The sequence below is a fragment of the Schistocerca piceifrons genome, chromosome 10 (assembly GCF_021461385.2).
Source record: "Schistocerca piceifrons isolate TAMUIC-IGC-003096 chromosome 10, iqSchPice1.1, whole genome shotgun sequence".
Classification (NCBI taxonomy): Eukaryota; Metazoa; Arthropoda; class Insecta; order Orthoptera; family Acrididae; genus Schistocerca; species Schistocerca piceifrons.
Genome location: NC_060147.1, coordinates 133,531,565 through 133,551,074, shown reverse-complemented (window position 1 = coordinate 133,551,074; position 19,510 = coordinate 133,531,565). Strand labels below are relative to the sequence as shown.

General features: G+C 40.4%; 1 protein-coding gene across 1 annotated transcript; it reads left to right on the top strand.

The window, feature by feature from the left end:
* The first annotated feature begins 30 nt into the window (after positions 1–30).
* LOC124718904 (nucleoside diphosphate-linked moiety X motif 17-like) lies at positions 31–18,055 on the top strand. The gene is made up of 4 exons (XM_047244552.1): positions 31–358; positions 434–635; positions 2,890–3,146; positions 17,113–18,055. The coding sequence occupies exons 1-4, from the start codon at positions 41–43 to the stop codon at positions 17,407–17,409; spliced, it is 1,074 nt and encodes a 357-aa protein (XP_047100508.1). The 5' UTR covers positions 31–40; the 3' UTR covers positions 17,410–18,055.
* The last annotated feature ends 1,455 nt before the right edge of the window (positions 18,056–19,510 follow it).

Below are 19,510 nucleotides of genomic sequence, written 5' to 3'. Positions count from 1 at the left end.
AAACCACCAAAGAAGTTCCGTCAACACCAGCAGGCGCTCAATGCAATCAGATCAGAGAAGTAATAGTGACAAAATGGCTAGTGCGGTAAATAGTGCGAATTCTTTACGCAGAATATTAGTCGGGATAAAAACTTTGGAAAATAGCGACACAGTTAAAATAGCCAGATTTGTAGACTGTCTTGTTAATTATTTCGCGCCAAATAGTTTATCTGTAAATGTCGGCTGCAAACTGGAAGATGATGTGCTGGTATTATATCCCGCAAGTCCGAATTTTGTGCACGTTAAACGAGAAAAATCATTGTCGGACGAAAAACTTTATTCTAGTGGAACAGCGGACTTCGGAAATGTGGTGTTGCAGGTAAAGCAAAAGATAACGGCATTTTATACCAAATCCCTGCACTAAGCAACAAAACAATGTCAAATATTGTTGTAGCATTCCCCGACGTGCCCCGTTATGTTATTGGAAGAAACGGAGGAGGCTGCCCTGTCAATCCCGGAGAGCACCCAAAACCGTGGAGTTCATGTTGGAGTGACAGTTGTCCTGGAATCTTCGGATTCACATATTCTTTTGACCCAAAGGTCGGGTCACATGCGGTCATTTCCAGGAGCCTGGGTCCCACCCGGTGGAAATATTGGTAAGCTTTTGCTTTTACAGACGTGTTGAGGGATGAAATACTTTTAAACATATGCAATTCGCGAATGTGTGCATTTTTTTTATAAATTGCTTCTAAATGCTTCCGAGACATGTCAGAAGGCTGGGTCAGTTATGTATACAACTTGTGAAAACCTTAAAGCCTCCTAACTCATTTGCGGCCACTTCCCAAATCGATTCAGTATGGAGTAGAAACAGGCAACAGTCAGTGGACACACATTTTTTTAAAAAAATACCGTACTTAGGTCAAATATGTGGATTTCATTAAATTATAGGAAGAGCTGGCAAATATTGCACATCATATCCTGTGTTAAGATCATAATTAACTTTTGTCAGAGCAAATTCATAATAATCATTCAAGAAAAAATTCGCACGAAAAGTGATGCACGTTAGGTATCTGTATATTAAGGATGACTTCATGTAATAATCATGTTGTTATTTCCTCTCAACACATGTACTACTATCATTTTTTTGGACCTTTGCTTGGAATACACTAACCATATCTGTCTACGCTGCCTAGAAAGAAAGAAAGGGGGAAGCTCCTTTGTTATGCTTTTGAAGCCAGTAAACTACAAATATGACACTCTTTGATGTACACTGTATACCTAAGCCGTTGAGTGCAAACTTACCGCCCAGCACTCACATTCGCCCATGTCCCCTTTCCTGGGGCAAAAGATCTCGGACAGTGTGCAACCTATACTTAAAGTCACTTGTATTGTCAGCCTTGGAGAAGAAAATAAAAATGGGTCTTGCTCTATGACTCAATGAAGAAAATCTATATCCTTTGCAACAAATGTAAGTGGCCAGAATGAGTTACAAATAAGTAAGCCTACTCTTTTTTTTGAGTCATAATCTTGTGTGTAATAGAGGAACAAATACACTTGCTAAAGGCATATTTGTCGCATTTCCCTACCCAGAAGTGTGACATCTGCAATTTTTTACTTTACTCGTGTACTTCTGTGTAGCAACTAATTGTTTCCAGCTGTGATTACATTTTACCTCCCACAGGGGTTGTTGGTCACTACTTCTTGTAAAAGAACAAGAAAGGAAATAGAAGAAATCCACTGAATTACAGACCCATATGACTATGTCAATTTGCAATAGGATTTTGGAACATGTGCTGTATTTGAACATTGTGGATTACCTAGAAGAAAATGATTTATTGACAAATAGCAGTGATTCAGAAAATCTTGTTCTTTTGAGACACAACTAGTTCTCCGTTCTCATGAAGTAATGAGTGCTATTGACAGGGGACATCAAATAGATTCCATATTTGTAGATTTCCAGAAGGCTTTTCATATTGTTCCTCACAAGTGTCTTCAAATCACATTGCATGCCTGTGGGCTATCACCTCAGTTGTGGGAGCTCCTGTCAGAAAGGTCACAGTTTGTAGGAAGTGATAGAAAGTCATTGCGTAAAGCAGAAGTAATATCTGGCATTCCCCAAGGAAGTGTTATAGGTCCTCTGCTGTTCCTGATGAACATAAACGACATAGGAGACAATCTGAGCAATCCTCTCAGGTTGTTTGCAGATCATACTGTTATTTACCACCTTGTGAAGTCATCAGATGATCAAATGATGAAAACCAATTGCAAAATGATTTAGACAAGATATCCGTATTTTGCAAAAAATGGCAATTGGCTCTAAGTAACGAATAATGTGAAGTCACCCATATGAGTACTAAGAGATATTTGCTAAATTTTGGTTATGTGATATAAATCACACAAATCTAATACTCTCTACACCACGCTTGTCTGCCCGCTTTTGGAGTACTGTGTGCGGTGTGAAATCCGCATCTAATGGGACTGACGGAGGACGTCGAAAAGCTTCAAAGAAGGGCAGCTCACTTTTTATTATCACAAAATAGGCGAGACAGCACCACGGGTACGATACGTGCATTGGGGTGGCAATCCATAAAACAGAGGCGTTTTTCGTTGCGGCAAGATCTCTTGAAGTTTCAGTTGCCAACTATTCCTCAGACTGCGATAATACTGTGTTGGCACCCACCAACATTGGGAGAAATGATCATCATGATAAAATCAGAGCTCACTCAGAAAAATTTAACTACTCATTTTTTCCAAGTGCCGTTCAAGAGTGGAACAGTAGAGAAATAGCCTGAAAGTGGTTCGAGGAACCCTCTGCCAGACACTTAATTGTGAATTGCAGAGTAATAATGAAGATGTATTGTAACTGTTTGCAGATGGCAGAAGATAATGGAACTCATCCTTTGCTCACAGAGTCTGGAGAGAGTTTGGTTGAAGGTGGGCTGCGTGAGCTGTATGAGGAAACCGGCCTCTGTCTGAACGTCGACCTCTGCCCAGAAAGCGACCAGTCGCCATCAGCTTCGCAGGGACCCTCTGTGCGTGTGTTGTGCCTTTGGGAGTCTGTATTCCCCGCCTTCTTGTCAGCGGGCCCTCCGCGGTATCACCACGCAGTTGTGTACCTTCATGTCGTCGTTTCGAAGAACAAGGATGAGCTTCAGAATGCAATAAAGGTATGCCTCTCGTCTTTCTGGTTTTGCCAACAGTACTTCTACAATGCCAACCTGCGTGGATTCCGAAAACATCGATTATGTGCAACCCTACTCGCACTTTCTTCTTGTGACATACTGAAAGTTTTGCATCAAGGTAGTCAGGTACATGCAGCATTTGACTCGGTACTACACAAGGTTACTGTCAAAAGTACGATCATATGGGATATCGGGTGAAATTTGTGACTGGATTGAGGATTTTTAGGTACGGAGGACGCAGCATGTAATCTCGGATGGAGAGTCAGCATCAGATGACTTCGGATGTGCACCAGGGAAGTGTCTCTGGATCCTTGCTGTTCGTGTTGTATATTAATACCTTGCAGACAATATTAATAGCAACCTCAGGCTTTTTGCAGATGGTGCAGTTATCTACAATGAAGTACTGTCTGATAGAAGCTGCATAAATATTCAGGCACATTTCGATAAGATTTCAAAGTGGCACAAAGATCAGCAACTTGCTCTAAATGTTCAGGAATGTAAAACTGTGCACTTCTTAAAAGGAAAAAATGTGATATCCTGTGACTGTAATATCAGTGAGGCACTGTTGGAATCGGGCAACTCGTAAAAATACCAGGGTGAAATGCTTAGTAGGGATATGAAATAGAATGATCACATAGATTCATTCATGGAAAAGCAGGTAGTACACTTCAGTTTATTGGTATAATACTGGGGAAGTGCAGTCTGTCTACAAGAGAGACTACTTACAAATCACTTGTGTGACTAGTTCCAGAATATTGCTCAAGTGTGTACGACCTGTACCAGTTAGGAGTAACGGGTGATATTTAACACATACAGAGAAGGTCAGCAAGAAACAAATCTTTGACCAAAGATTTGTTTGATCCATGGGAGAGTGTTACAGAAGTACTAAAGGAACTGAACTGGAAGACTCTTGAAAAGAGATGTAAACTATTCTGAGAAATTCTCCTGACAAAGTTTCAAGAACTGGCTTTTTATGATGACTCTTGACAATATTCTACAACCTTATATATATTGATCACATAGGGATTGCGAGAATAACATTACTGCACGCACAGCGGCATTCAAACAGACCTTCTTCCTGTGCTCCGTACGTGAATGGAACTGGAAGAAACCCTAACAACTGGTCCAATGGGATGTTCACTCTGCCACACACTTCACAGTGGTTTGCAAAGTACGGATCGGGATGGAGATGTAGAACAGTATTATGTTGAGGGATGAGACGTACAATGCTTAATGCAGAGAAGCAATAAGGCTTGTGGAATTGGCATTATGATACATATAAACTGCTTAAATAAATCTTTATTTGCACTGTGTATGTTGTCATATACAAACAGTAAAAAATAATAAAGCTAGCATACTTTACTTACTTTCATTCTACAGTGGCAGACTTCAGTCCAAGGCAGAGTAGTGGAAAAATGCAGTCAGTCGAAAAAGGAGATTGCTCGCAAATCATCAATCCTAGATTCTCTCTTAAGTGTGTGTGACTTATACTAGAAAGGGTTACCTGGAGACACAGAGTATAAACAAAGAAAGGCTGCCGAATGGTCACAACTTTGTTTGAGACACGAGAGAGTCTTCAGGAATGCTGAAAAACATGAATTGGCGGACACTTGAAGATTATCCCATAAAAGACACATAGAAAGTTTCGAGGGGGCAATATTAATTGAAGAATCTAAAGATATTCCTCCCTGTAGGTATTGCTCCTGTTGGGATCGTGAAGACAAGAATTAGACTAATTAACTGCGCATAGAAAGCATTTCTTTCTATGCTCTGTGCACAGTTGGTACAAGGAAAAAACCATAACATGTGGTATCGTTCTAAGCACCCTCTGACATACACTTCGCAGTTATTTGTCAGAATATCTCATAAGCCAAGCTTAAGTTGTCCATGTAATACACATTATTTGTGGTGTGAACTCAAGAACACCTTGTAGAGGCCTGTTCAAGGAAGTGAAAATACTAATTCCTGCTTTGTAATAAACACTAGAAAAAATCTTTATTAAGATTGAAAGTCACTTTGGTCCAGCAAAATGTCCACAGCCTGGCAGCAGCTATAAATTGTCGGGTTACTAATAAAGTTCAGTTAAAGGCACTTATGGCATTTGGGGCTCTACCGCTATGTGCTGCTATTGGCAGTTCGTTTCCGTTGGTTGTAGCCAGTCGGGTGGTATCTGCAGGAGCCATTGAGAATCGCTGAATCTTTAACTTGCTTCAGCAGAATATACAAATTGATTATTTGTGTTTTTTGACGTGAATGGTGTGAGGTTGACGATTATTGATCTGGCTGTTATGGGTTGTAAAATAGGTTCCTAATTTTTGTATGCATTTTGTGTACTATATGTTTCCCAGAATATAACAGTATTTCTGTGCGTATTTTTTTGTATTTCACTGTCACAGTTTGGTTCTGTGATGCTGAAGTCAACACACGTGAGTGGAAGAAGACACGTTGTGGTGATGGACTGAGCTGTAGCGTAGTCCAATGATGGTTTCAAAGACTTTGTGAGGTATTTTCTAAATGTCCCAATTTCTGAGGTGGTTGTTATGCAGGAACCTAAGACCACAGTTCAAAATTTTCTGCGATATTATGTTTTACATGACAACATTCTGCACAATATATTTCCATTTCGCTTTCACGTAATTTTGTACACTCTGCATCATGATGGCATTTATTGAGCATTATTTTCTCACTGGTTGTGCCATTATGCCTAATCATTCACAGTGCAAAGAGTTAGCAACTACATCATTTATTGCAAAAGCCGCTGACACCATAAGTGCAGTTTAACCTAAAATTCAGTTTATGAGGATCCCAAAGAATTTTTCAGTGCCCAAATGATTTATATACTTTTAGAAATCTCAAATAACGTGTTTGAAATCTGAACTCTGCGTATCTTCAATGTCAGTAATGTGGTCAGTGTAAAAAGTGGTTTTCTGTTTGGTGGTGTGTGACTGCAATAGACTAAGAACTTTTGCATGCACTTAGTTTATTGTACATTTACATGTTTTGTGACAAATTTGTTATTACCTCCAAATGAAAGCATTAGGAATTGTTCACTATTTCACTTAGGACCTGTGGAAAAAAATTTGTATATCTCTCTTTCTTGTAAATGTGTGTTATGTGTTCTTGTTTTATGACATGTTCTACATCCTGAATAATCTCCTCATTGTGTATTTATGGTACTAAAAGTATCTAAACTAATCTGTGATTTGTGCAGCCTGCTGCATGTGTTTGCAGGCAGAGTGGAAGTCACTCACCTTTTGGATTACTGCGTCTTAGCTGCCAGCAATTTGCACAGAACAACCACTTACGCCACTTTAATAAAAATGGGGGATGGGAGGCAGTCCTCAGTTGACAGGTACGGCACAAGGAAAATGCAATCGCTCTCCAAAGGAGGTTGCATACAAAACATTCCGGCAGTGCATACTAGAATATTGCTCGAGGATATGGAACTTGTACCAAATAGCATAACGAGAGCTATTGAACGTACACAAGGAAGGGCAATATGACTGGTGACTGGTCTGTCTGACCCACGGGAATGTGTCACGGAAATGAAGCCCGAACCTGAACTGGCAGACGCTCACACAATAGGCACGGATGGTCCCGCGAAAGCCTATATTTAAAGTTTCGAGAAATAGTATTAATTAAAGAATTTAGATGTCTTCATCAACTCCCTTTATGACACGCCAGTGCGGACTGCAAAGATGAGATTGAAGTAATTACTGAAAGAACAGAGGCATTTCATCAGTCCCTATTCCCACTCTCTGTTCCAGAAAGAAACCCTAAAAACTGATAGGCTACAGTGGGAAGGAACATCCACCTTGCAGAGTAATGCTGTAGATGTGGACTTCCAGTAGTTATGTATTCCTTCCTAAAGTCTATCTTGGAAGTACAAATGATCAAAATGCAGCCATTAGCTATGTTTTGAGTGTGACTTTCATTCTCGAAACAATGATAATCTTGGACATGCAAGTTTTCTTGCTTGTAGATAATAGTACAAAATGTCACTGAGAACATGTGACCACCACAGACATCACATTGATTTCCTTAAGACCCATTCTTCTTGCAAAGGAAATACTTGAAAGTTAATATTAAGCTACCATTGGTGTTTAACTATTCTTTCATCCACACATTAAACCCATAAATCCCATAATTAAGCTAGCCTTCAGGATGTTTAACAAGTCATGTTATACATTAACTGCCAGAAGCAGCCACTCTTGGCTGCTGTAAAGTGCAGTGTAACACGAGGCACAGTGTAACATTTGGATTTGGGTATAAGTTTTCATGTTGGTAGCCTTGTGTTTAATCTTCTGTCATTGTCATTTGTTATCACTAGTGGCACGTGTAGTTTGGAAGTGATTAAAATTCATCTTTGGTGCCTAGTGAAGGAAAAAAAAGTGTTTCGAAGTATGTAAAGTAAACTTTTCTAACAATATTATGGAAAGGATAGTTGCTACTCACCATAAGAGATGCTGAGTCACAGAGAGGCACAACAAAAAGACTGTCGGAAAGTGAGCTTTTGGCCAACAAGGCCTTCGTCGGAAATAAACCAACCCCCCCCGACACACACACACACACACACACACACACACACACACACACACACACACACACACACACAGAGAGAGAGAGTCACTGACTCCTGAGGCCAGTCTGCGAGCAGCAGCACATGATGGGGGTAAGGAGGAGACTGTGGCAGGGAGGGGAGGGATAGCAAAGTATGGGTGCGGGATCGTAAAGTGCTGCTTGTGGGAGCACACAGGGCTGAGATAGAGGGAAGGTGGGGCAGCTAGATGCAAACGACTGTGGGTGTGTTGGTTGAATAGGTGGCTGTGTAGTGCTGGAGTGGGAACAGTGAAGGGGCTAGGTGGGTAAGGACAATGACTGACAAAGGCTGGGGCCAGGTGGGTTACGGAAACATAGGATATACTGCAGGGAGAGACGCCATGTTGGGCGGTGTACTCAGCAGCAGGATGGTGGCTGTGTGTGCGCGTGTGTGTGCGTGTGTGTGTGTGTGTGTGTGTGTGTGTGCGCGCGCGCACGGTGTACCTGTTTCTGACAAAGGTCTTGTTGGCCAAAAGCTCACTTTCTGACAGTCTTTCTGTTGCGCCCTATTTGTGACTCAGAATCTCCACCATTTGGTGAGTAGCAACTATCCTTTTCATAATAGTGTTATATTCCATCCTGGATTTTCCGTTGTTTGAAATAAATTTTTATCATAATATAACGTTCTCTCTATCGTGTATAGTCACAAACAAATGCTCTAATTTATGGCCATAATCACACACAAATTTATCATATTGCATTCTGAGAAAGCACCTTTTTTTGAAACTTGTGAAATTATATGACACTTCCCTATGGAGCATAGTTTAGCATTTTAATGTCGGACTGTTAAAATGATGTGAATAGTGCAACCCCTGTTCTTGGAGCCACTGACAATCATGAGGGTCATAGCGAGTCTTAGAAAGAACCGAAGAAGATGCACCATGTTAGAATTTAGTTGGTTGTGATGTTTTTCTAAAGTTGATGAAAGAATAAGCAACCATAAAAATAGAGGGGAATGAGATACATTGAAGTAGATAATGCAGTTAAAAAAGCATTTGAAGATCGTTCAACACAGTGGAAGACGAAACAGGAAAATAAAATGCAATCCAACAGTCTGTCTTCAAAAGAAGCTGACTTTTGTGGAGCCTTGTGATCCTTCAGAGTACTCAGACAATGAAGATGCTAAAGGTTAAAATGAGGGCAAAGTAGATGATGATATGCCAGCCAAGACAATTATGTTTCATAGAGTTCCCAAGCAAGCACCCAGTTCACTATATTGGTAAACTGATCAGGAATAAGGATGGCAATGGACACATTTCTCTGTAGGAGAGGTAAAAATCATAGTTGATACATGTGCCAGAAAAAAGTGTAGTAGGCGTAATAAAAAAAAAAACAAGGATTCTAAATATTAGTTTCAGCAAATTAATTGTAGTTTGTGTTGAGAAGCATTTGAATAATACAAGCTATACCAAGATGAACATTTCCTCATACTTACTACACTGTTCCCCAGTATGTATTACGTGCTCTGACTTGCATTGTGGCATACTAATAGTTTACTGTTGTATTTAATATTCTCAATAAATACATCAATTTCAAAGTTGGAATGAGTCTGTGAACTTTTGATGATTTGTTAAGGAATCTGAAAAAAAGTCTTACAAATACATTTTTCAAAATTTATGACATAACTTCCCTGTTATACTGTGCTTCAGCTTTCCCTTCTTACAACAAATTATGACTGGCACTAATCCTCTCATTGCTAATTATGGAATTATAGACACAGTGGAAAGTACTGCTCTTTCTCTTATACTACTGTATTTGTCTCTTCACATCTAGTATTTCAAAGAAAGCATTTTCTTAACACAGACATTTGTCAGGTTTGTTTATATTGAGAAAGTGGAAATCTTTTTTATTACTGACATTAGAGTTACTAAGCATAATTTTACAGTCCATAGTCTCAGTACTCTGATAAACTATTGGAGTGGCTGATAATGTACTCAATTACATTGTTTTCAAATATGTAGGGATTTTCTATTTCCTGCCCGATGTGTATCAGCGATCTGTTAGACTTTTGCCCCAGAGTATAAACTGCATTCCAAACCCTAGATATTAATTTCTCAATATTCTTGTGTCATCAGCAAAACTTGCAGTTTTTTGAAGAGTCCTCCAACATCCCAGGGAAATCTATTATGGAGGTGCAGCATGGGAAGTCAGGGGTCAGTGAGTGAGTGAGACACATGTACGGGACAATTGAACTTTGCTCTCCTGTATGTGCGGAAAAGTGGAAACTTAGGTATTCACAAGATCAGATAAAAAAAGCTTTGACCTTGTTTTTCTTCTGTTTATGAATACAGATTCTTATCAGGGAGCTGCACATATCTCGAATTGTTTTTTATCTACAGTGATCATTCCGCAGTACTGTGTAAGCTGATTATTTACACGTAGTAAACAGGTATTTATATAAAATGATTGGCACTACTGCAATGAGCTTTTAGAGATGGCCTCTTTTTATAAGGGGCTTGTATATTTCAAGATACTGCTTTGGCGATTGTTAATTAGAGATGTGATCTACCAAAACTACAGTTCATTACATTATTGACTCTAAATGGTAGGATTTCCATTAGTATTGCTAGGAAAAGAAACAAACGAACGTGTGTGAAGGAAACTGGGAGCCAACAACCGTCGAAAGAAACAGATTGCAGATGTCAGGCAGTTAGCTTGGACCCCGGTCAACATAACCTCATTCAAACATGAGTCGATTTGTGAGTGCATCATAAAGTTGTTCTTGATTGAAAATGTCAGTTTACGAGCCTGATTCTCATCATTTGCTGGAGGTGTCACTGTTATGTTTCAGTATGAAGAAAACAGCAGCTGAGTCTAATCGAATGCTCTCACGTACATATGGTAAGGACACTATTAGTGAAAGACCGTCTCGTGAGTGGTTTCAATGCTTCAAGAATGGTGATTTTAACATCTTGGACCGGCATAGTGGTGGAAGAGAGAATGTTTTCAAAGATGCAGAATTGGAGACATTGCTGAGTGAAGACTCGCATCAAACTCAAGAAGAATTGGCATGATTAGTGGAAATGACACAGTAATCCGTTTCAAAACATCTCAAGGTTATGGGTATGATTCAGAAAGGAGGAACTTGGGTCCCGTGTGAGCTGAAACCAAGAGACGTTGAATGGCGTTTGTGAACAGTTGCATCAGAGGTAAAAACGGAAGGGATTTCTGGATCGCATTATGTCTGGGGACGAAAAATGGGTTCATTAGGATAACCCTAAATGCAAAAAATCATGGGGATATCCCGGCCATGCTTCCACGTTGATGGCCAAACTGAATTTTCACAGCTCCGAGATCATGCTCTGCATTTGGTGGGACCAGCTCAGCGTCGTGTACTATGAGGTGTTAAAACAAAGTGAAACAATCACAGATGCTCGTTATCGAACACAATTAATCCGTCTGAGCAGAGCATTAAAAGATAAAACGGCCGCAATACTGCGAGAGGCATGATAAAGTGATTTTGCAGCACGATAACACTTGACCCCACGTTGCAAAAGAGGTCAAAAAGTGCTTGACAATGTTAAAATTTGAAGTGCTACCCCACCAACCGTATTCTCCAGACATTGTTCCCTCTATCACTTGTTTAGATCAATGGCTCATGGCTGGGCTGACCAAGACTTCTGATATCATGAAGAAGGCACAAATTGGATCGATTTGTGGATCGCTTCAAAAGATGAACAATATTTTCGACATGGGATTCGTACACTGCCCGAAAGATGGGAGGAAGTAGAGGCCAGTGATGGAAAACACTCTGAATGATAAACATGTAACCAGTTTGTTTCATTAAAGCCTCAAATGCTTGGGAAAGCACGAGGGAGGCAAAGTTGTACACCTTTTATTATTTTGTTCTTAATAGAATGTTCATCATGATCAAAGGCAACTGTTTCCTATTTTTATTGATCAATATGAAAATTGTTTGCAAAACAACAGAAAAATGTTTTGTAGAAGCTTGATGAAGCAATGTTTGATACGTTTGTTGTGTTCTTTCCTTTCATGAACTGTTTTTTTCTATTGCTACATGATAAATCTGTATTTTAACAATGGAATGAAAAGGTAGATTGCTACTTACCACAAAGATGATACAGTAAGTTGCAGACAGGCACTTTTAATTGTGCCTCTCTGCAACTTAATTTGTCAGTTTACAGGAAGTAGCAATCTATTTTCGCCTTACACTGTAATATTCTAACCTGGAGTTTCCACTGTTTAAATCTGTATTCTGATTTTTACTGCATCATCTCTTTGTTTCACAATACATATCAACAATTTGCAGTTTCAGTGTTGCTGTAGACACTATTTATTTTTGAGTAACAGACAGGAGGATAACTGTATAGAACAGAAATGTTCCATAGGTTAAACAAACAGGGTCATTTTTTCCACCATGTACAAACTCTGGGAACTTGATCGATGAGAGGATACGGAACAAATAAGGTCTAATGAACTTATGTCCGGAAATGCGTGGTTTCCATATTAGAGACCATATACTGAATCATATTTTGTTACAGAGACTGTGGTCTAATATGCGCTGTATCACGCAGCCACAGTTGCAGTATGCGTAGTTTCTTCCTAGAGGGAGGTACTGTTCCTCATACATCATGCCTTAGTGCCCTCTCCTGCTATAGTAATTGGTAATGTGGCCAATTCACTTCTCTTGCTGATTCACCTAGTAGTGGGTGTGATACAGCATTGAACAAAATGGTTCCGTATTCGAATCGAGAGCTTGCCGACGTGGTGTTTGCTTACAGAAAGGCAAATGGCAATGAGCGGCGGGTAGCAAGGTTCTATCAGGAGACCTATCCCCACCGACCACAACCACAGCATTCAATGTTTGCTATAGTGTTTTGCCATTTGTCTGAGACAGGGTCGTTTCAGGCAGTAAGAAATCATGAAGGACATACCCAAAATGTTCGGACACCAGACTTGGAGGAAAATGTGATCAACAATGTGGAAGGCGACTGCCGTATTAGTACCAGGCAGTTGACCCGCCAGAACGGAGTAAGTGAGACTACCGTGTAGAACATTCTCCGTGACAGTTCTTACTATTATTATCACTTACACTGTGTACAGGGCTTAGTAGCCACAGACTTTCCACATCATAGCAGTTTTGTTACTTCTTCTGTGGTTGGTGGATCAGATGAGGGGAGTCCACTTGGATGGCCTGCTCATTCACTGGATCTCAGCCCATGCAATTTCTGCTTGTGGGGCCATCTCAAAAGCATCATGTATGCATCCCATTCCAGGTGCAGACACGTGGGAGCAGCATATTCATGCTGCCTTTGACACTTCAGATGCAGCCTGGTTGATGTGAACATGCGAGACAGAATGTGCTACAGCACGTACTTGCATGCGTTAAGACACGTGGAAACCATTTTCAACATATACTCTGTCAGTGGCTGCATGGTACAGTGTGCATTAGACTGCAGTCAATGGTCTCTAGCTTGAAAATCGTGCGCTTCCACACTTAAATTAGTTACACCTTTTTTGTTACGAATCCTCTCATCGATCAGTCCCCAGAGTTTGTACGTGGTAAAAAAAATCATCCTGTATATGCTCACTCCTTCAGATTTCTAGGGGAATCTGTGGAGACACTGATTGCATACACAAACAAAGCAATCGAAATAAGGTAACACTGATAAGTATGCAGTACACCTAGCATACAGGTAACAGGGTTATGTCTTGAACGACCAAGGGAACTAGAAAAACTACTGTAATCTACGCCTACTTAAGAGAGCCTGTGGTAGTTTTACAACTCTGTGAGTAACCATGTTTGAAGTGGAACCTGCAAGATGGGTGTATTCATTCAAGTGGCAAACAAAGTACACTTGACTGTTGCAGTTGAGCTTTACACTAATGTAGTGATTCTTCAGTTTCTCCCAGCATATTTGTTGACTGAACAGTCCGCAAGAGTACTGCCAGTTCATAGTGTCCTAAGGACACAATACTTCAATGATTAGGCATGTCACTTTTCTCAGGTGTGCTGACGAACTGAGGTGAGGGTGTGTGGCCGACTAATATCCCCCGTCCCTGCGAGCAACTCCGTCCGTGTGTTAGCGTCAGCAGTCACAGAGATGCTAGCGTCGGCATCTGCGTTAACGTTGATATAATTGCTCTTTTTGGCCTGCTTGCCAGATCATTTTATGTACTGAGAGTCTCGTTAATTAAACTCAGTGCTGGTTCCCAAGCCTTGCTTAAGATTATAGCTGCAGTCTCAGTTGACGAGATTGTCCTGGCTACAAATTTGTATGGCCTCTCTAATGACTCTGTCCCAGTATTTAGAAGTCTGTGCCAATATCCTGGTACATTTGTACTTCATCATGTGGTTCTCGGATAAACAGTGCTCTGCAACCGTTGACTCGTTGGGATACATCAGTCGAGTGCACCTCTAGTGTTCTCGCTGGCATCGTCTGTCCAATATGTCGTCCCACATGGATATGGAATCTGGTATACACTGGCCTTCTGCAAAGTGAGGTCATCTTTGACACTTTCCAATAAAGCTCATTTTTTATCAGGCAGGGAAAAGACGGTTTTGACTTGGTGCTTCTTCAATATGTGTCACATTTTCCCCGACGGTGCGCTAGTGTACGGTATAGAGGCAGTGGCTGCCTCTTCCTCCGTGGCTTCTTCAGTCTCCACAGGCTGTACTGTTGTGATGGAGTGGAGAGCGCACCTAATCTGCAATTCTGGTTACGGTGAATGGCAGATGAGGCACGCTGAGCTCCCGAACTGCCAGTGTATTGTGCCAAACTGCCACAATACTTCGGCGATCGGGCATGTCGCCCTCATCAGGTGTGCTGACGAACTGAGCTCTCGAGGGTGCGTGGCCGACTAATATCCACTGCCGCCACGAGCCACTCCGTCCACGTGTTAAAGAAAGCCAATCAAATGGAAGTACAAAGAGTGCTCTAAACTGAGGCCAGTTCGGAAAAGGCCAAATTACAAATGTGGCAAAATGAATGGGACACTTCAGGCACTGACAGAACATATGAATTTCTCCCTGGAACATCAGGGAAAGATTACAAATGAGATTTTTTAACTCATCGAGAGGATTGATACATTTCCTGTATGGCTATGGCCCTTATGCCATGCATCTATATAAAATGAGAAGACAGATATACCTGCGGCAGTGCGGGCACACCAGGACACACATTGTGGGACTGCACGCACTATGTAGATGCAGCTATAATCGACATAAGGTATTAAGGATATGGGATTCCAAAGCAGCATTAAGGAGAGAGTTGACCTGGCAAATCTTTGACTATACTGCAGCCCCAGTATCAAGGAAGGCCAAGGAAGACTTCACAAGACATTCAGCCCCAAGTCACCATGCTGTCTTCCAAGCTAGACGACATACTTTGCAGATGGAGAGAAGATGACAGTTTGAGGTGACCACTGAGTAAAATGCTGTCCCAAGAATCTACATTGCATTGGCACAAGTGACCACGGAAGTGTGGAGTTCAAGAAGTAACAGTGATGGTCGGAATTACTCGCTACAATGGAAATGCTGCTGACGTGCTGCCCAATGCCAAAGGAACCCAGCAGACTATGGCTGTTGACAGGAGTATGACGACGACAGATCTAGTAGCGCAAACAACCATCTACAAGTCAAATGCACCAAAATAAGTGAACGAACTCTGTAGTGTTTGTACTAGTTTTGGTTAAGTGTCTTAAAGTAGTTTTGTAGCCATAGTAATAGTTTTTTAATCTCATTTTTTAAATTAAGTACCAGAAATAAATAATTAATACACAAGGCAAAGGTCCCGAGTTCGATTCTCGGTCCGGCACACAGTTTTAATCTGCCAGGAAGTTTCATAATTAATACACAACTTACAATTATCCAAGAATAGGCTGTAATTATGATCAATAAATAAATATGAACTGCCAGTGCACCCCAGTACTGTTCGATCAACTGTTTAATGTAGTTTGTTGTTTTTCCCTGCACCATATTCATGTATGTAATTAAGAAGATTGTGGCACTATATTACCAAGTCGGTACTGAATACAACTTCCCAGTGCATCAGTGGCTACACATCACCATACACTTAGCTGTCTTTAAACCTGTACACTGTATAAGTATGAGGAATGAATGTTTCTGTGGAGTAAGATCAGTCACTCTGACATGATTTTGTTTTTAAAAATAATTTTATCACCTTCAACCCCTTCAGAGCGCTGGGTAATGGGTCAAATATAATTATGAAACTGTGTCACTCAACGGATATCACACACTTTTTTTCCTTAGTATTATAATTTTGAAACAAAGGAACAGTGTTGTGTCTGAACATCAGTCTATAAAGTATTGGAAAGAGAAAACAACATGCTTTTCGTGGTCAGTGCGATCAAGCCATTTAATTCATTTATATTTGTTTTTGTATGGGGTCCCTGAAGCATCACGTTACTGCTACAGCTTATGCTGTAGAGAAATAAATTGTGCAAACAGGTAATGCTTTTTTACTGATTGTACTGAGTGTGAAGATAGGAGTTATCTGGTGCAGTGAATGGTTGGGGTAGAGGCAGAGGTATTATTATGTGGGGTGTTTTTATGCAACACTAAGCAGGGCACCATCACATCCTGTCTCACTAGTGAATGGAACTAGAACTGGTGTCTGGTTGTCCGCTCATGCTTGCTTACAGCACATACTTTGTTAGACAATGCCTTGCCCCACGACTACAGTTAATACACTCTACTTATTTGATCCCGTTCTCAGGTGATGAACATTGTAACATAGTCAAGAAAAGATATAAAAAACTGACTATATTGCATACATCCCTAAGATACGATTAGGTTTGTTATATGCAGCAGTAAGGTAAGCTGTTTAAAAATATCTGTGCTGTATTTTCATACCAAAAGGTCACAAATACTAGCTCCATGTACATACTAAGCAATAAGCATACTTTTTTCAATGCACAGTTGTTAGTACAAAAATTAGTGTTCAAGAACAACTGTGTGTGACTCAGTGGGCTAGTGCAGTTTTTCAATTGGATGGCACTTAGGAACTTGGACGTTCCTATCCTAGCAAAGTAATCCTGCAGCATTCCTGGACAATATCCACATCATTAAGAAGCAAAGACTGGGTAAAGCAAGTGTTCGCATACATTTATCTTAAGGATTTCATGAAGTGAAGTAACAGTGTGAGGTTTTTTACAGCATCAGATTTTAACTTCACAGAAGTGCACTTTTTAAACAGACTCCCACTCCCCTACTTTTCCTCAGTACGGTAATCCTTTTAGTTTTGTAAGGCTTATTCTCTCTTAATTGCCTCCCTTGAATCTAACCCTTCACAGATGTTTAGATGTAGCAAAACTTTTAAAAAAAATTGTTTAGTCACACCCTTTTGTAACAGTTTCCTTTGTATTGCAGCTAGATCCAGATGAAGTCCAGGCATGTGTCTGGCTGAACGAAGAGGACGTGAGGGCACTTGTATCCGACAACGCGACCAGTCGTACGGTCCTGCAGTGGAAAGCGGGGCCAGGCAGCGACATGACACCCAAGCTGACCTCCCTGTCGTCGATGTTCCTGGCTCCGTGGCTTGACGAACCCCTAACCGGGGTGCAGGCAGCTCTCTGTGGCTGGCTGCGTCTCAAAGACAGTTCGAGGGGAGGGTGCGGAGGAGTGAAAGGCAGCTGCAATAAAAGCTTTGAAAGCTGTCGGATATAGCACACTAAAGTAAAGCCATAGCCCTGGATGTATATTGTGGGCCTTACAAATCTGTGATAGTTGGCATTTTATAAGAAAATGCCTCACAATGTTTACAGTACTATTTTTAATGGTAATGGTTTTGCAAAATATATTTAAAGACTTTTATTGCTCTTGTAAGAAGGTTGGTATTTCAGACATTGGTTACTTGCCATTTTTCTCACAACAGGAAGAAATAATAAACTTCTATATATTTTGTGCAGGTAGGGCCCTGTAGATTGTATGCATTTGAAGAAAAAAATCATAAGCTACTGCTAAAATAATTCTTTATGTACTACTGGTTTCAAGCTTCTGACCATCTTCAGGTATTTTATATAAGAATGGAGCTATATGGGGCACTTCAAGATGGGCAAAACTGTCCACCATATAGTGGAGATGCTACATCACAGGTAGGCACAACAAATAGACTGTCAAACAAAAGCTAACAAAGCATTTTTCCGAATTACACACACACACACACACACACACACACACACACACACACACACACACACACACACACAATATGATATTAACATTTGCTAAACCAGTGTTTAGCATTCTGATGATGACAGAAGAATCTGCTGAAACTAGTAAAGCCAAATAAATTTTCTAATTGTGCAACTGACTCAATTTCATTGTGAAATTAAGAATTATTTCAGCAGCAGCCCACAGAAGTCTTGTAGCAAATCCTTTCTTCTGCCCTCCCCCTCACCCCCCAAAAAAACCAACAAAAACAAAAAAAAACACAACACATAGAAACTTTTTATTGGTGGAAACACTAGGATGACTTACAGCTTCAACCCTAAGTAGCATTAGCCAGTTTCCTAAAACTGTACTTAATTTATGCACTGCCACACAAGACTGGCAAATAACTTTGATAAAGAAGAAAATCAGAAGAGTAGATACCCTTTGGTTCGTGGATGACAAGGTTGTTGTGGCTGCTTCTGAAGACGAACCTCCATGAGTAGTCTTCCGACTAAGTAAAACTGCAGAGGAATATGGTTTAGAAAATTCTATAACCAAAATAGAAATTATGGCTAGTCAAGTAAAGGAATTAGTATGAGTCAGCGTTTACGAAGGGACCATATTATAGAATTTATGTATGATTTTAACTGCTAATTATCATAGGCAACAAGACAACAATAAATGTTCCAATATTTATGTGCCTCTGAAAGATAACTCTTTGGAGGAAGGAAACACCCTGAAATTCTATGAAATGTTAGAATGTTATATGTTTCAGAACTGTGCACTAAAACCAATTGCTGTACATTAAGTGGATAAGAAGACATGTAAGGAATTGGATATAGTTACTGCCTGGTAGATTTAAACTCTGTGTTCAGTGGTGGCTTTAACCGAGGACCTCGCCTTTAAGCCACCATGGCGTGACTCACACTCTGTCCTACGGCTTTACATCTGCCTCTATCAGTATCTCTCGTGACTCGTGCCTGGATACCTCAGTAGGTAAGAGCATTGCCAGCAAAAGGGAAGGATTCATTCCAGATACATACAGTCAGGTTAACAGAAAAAATTAAAAATACAGGAAAAAGTGCTATGAACAGTAAAAGATTTTAAATGTGTTCCCACTGGAAGAAGAGATCAAGTGCTAACCTAAAAGAGATTGAGTCTGCAGTTTAAGTTGGAAGCCAGTAGGTCTAATCCTTGTCTAGTGATGATGATATAGTGACCTTGCCTTTACTATGAAGTTTAGTGTAATAGACACTCACAGTTAACTCATTCCAAGCAACGTCCTCCGTAATTTAACTTAACTTCAAAACTACTGCACAATGTAGCTATTCATTTTTGTATCTTATAACTGTAAATCAACCTGTGTTCAGGATACTTTGTGTTGTGTAGCCTGTGAATAAGAGAGTTAGTATAAGTCCATGGGCAGCCACAGCAATTGTTTGTTTAAATAAAATCATTTTGGGTTTTTGCTGCATTGCTATAAAACACTAAAACAAATTATACCACCAAAATTTTGACTGTCCTTGCAACAGTCCTGTTCAGACCAGCGGAGTAGTCACCCTGAAGAGGACTGGTGCAAAGACAGTCAATAGTTGTTTCAGTGTTTTTATGAAGA

Bases quoted from the DNA above. Each gene is read 5' to 3' on its own strand.
- LOC124718904 (XM_047244552.1), top strand. From the start codon at position 41: ATGCAATCAGATCAGAGAAGTAATAGTGACAAAATGGCTAGTGCGGTA. The intron at 359-433 runs GTAAAGCAAAAG...ATATTGTTGTAG, and splicing joins TCGGAAATGTGGTGTTGCAG to CATTCCCCGACGTGCCCCGT. The intron at 636-2,889 runs GTAAGCTTTTGC...CTTTGCTCACAG, and splicing joins CCCACCCGGTGGAAATATTG to AGTCTGGAGAGAGTTTGGTT.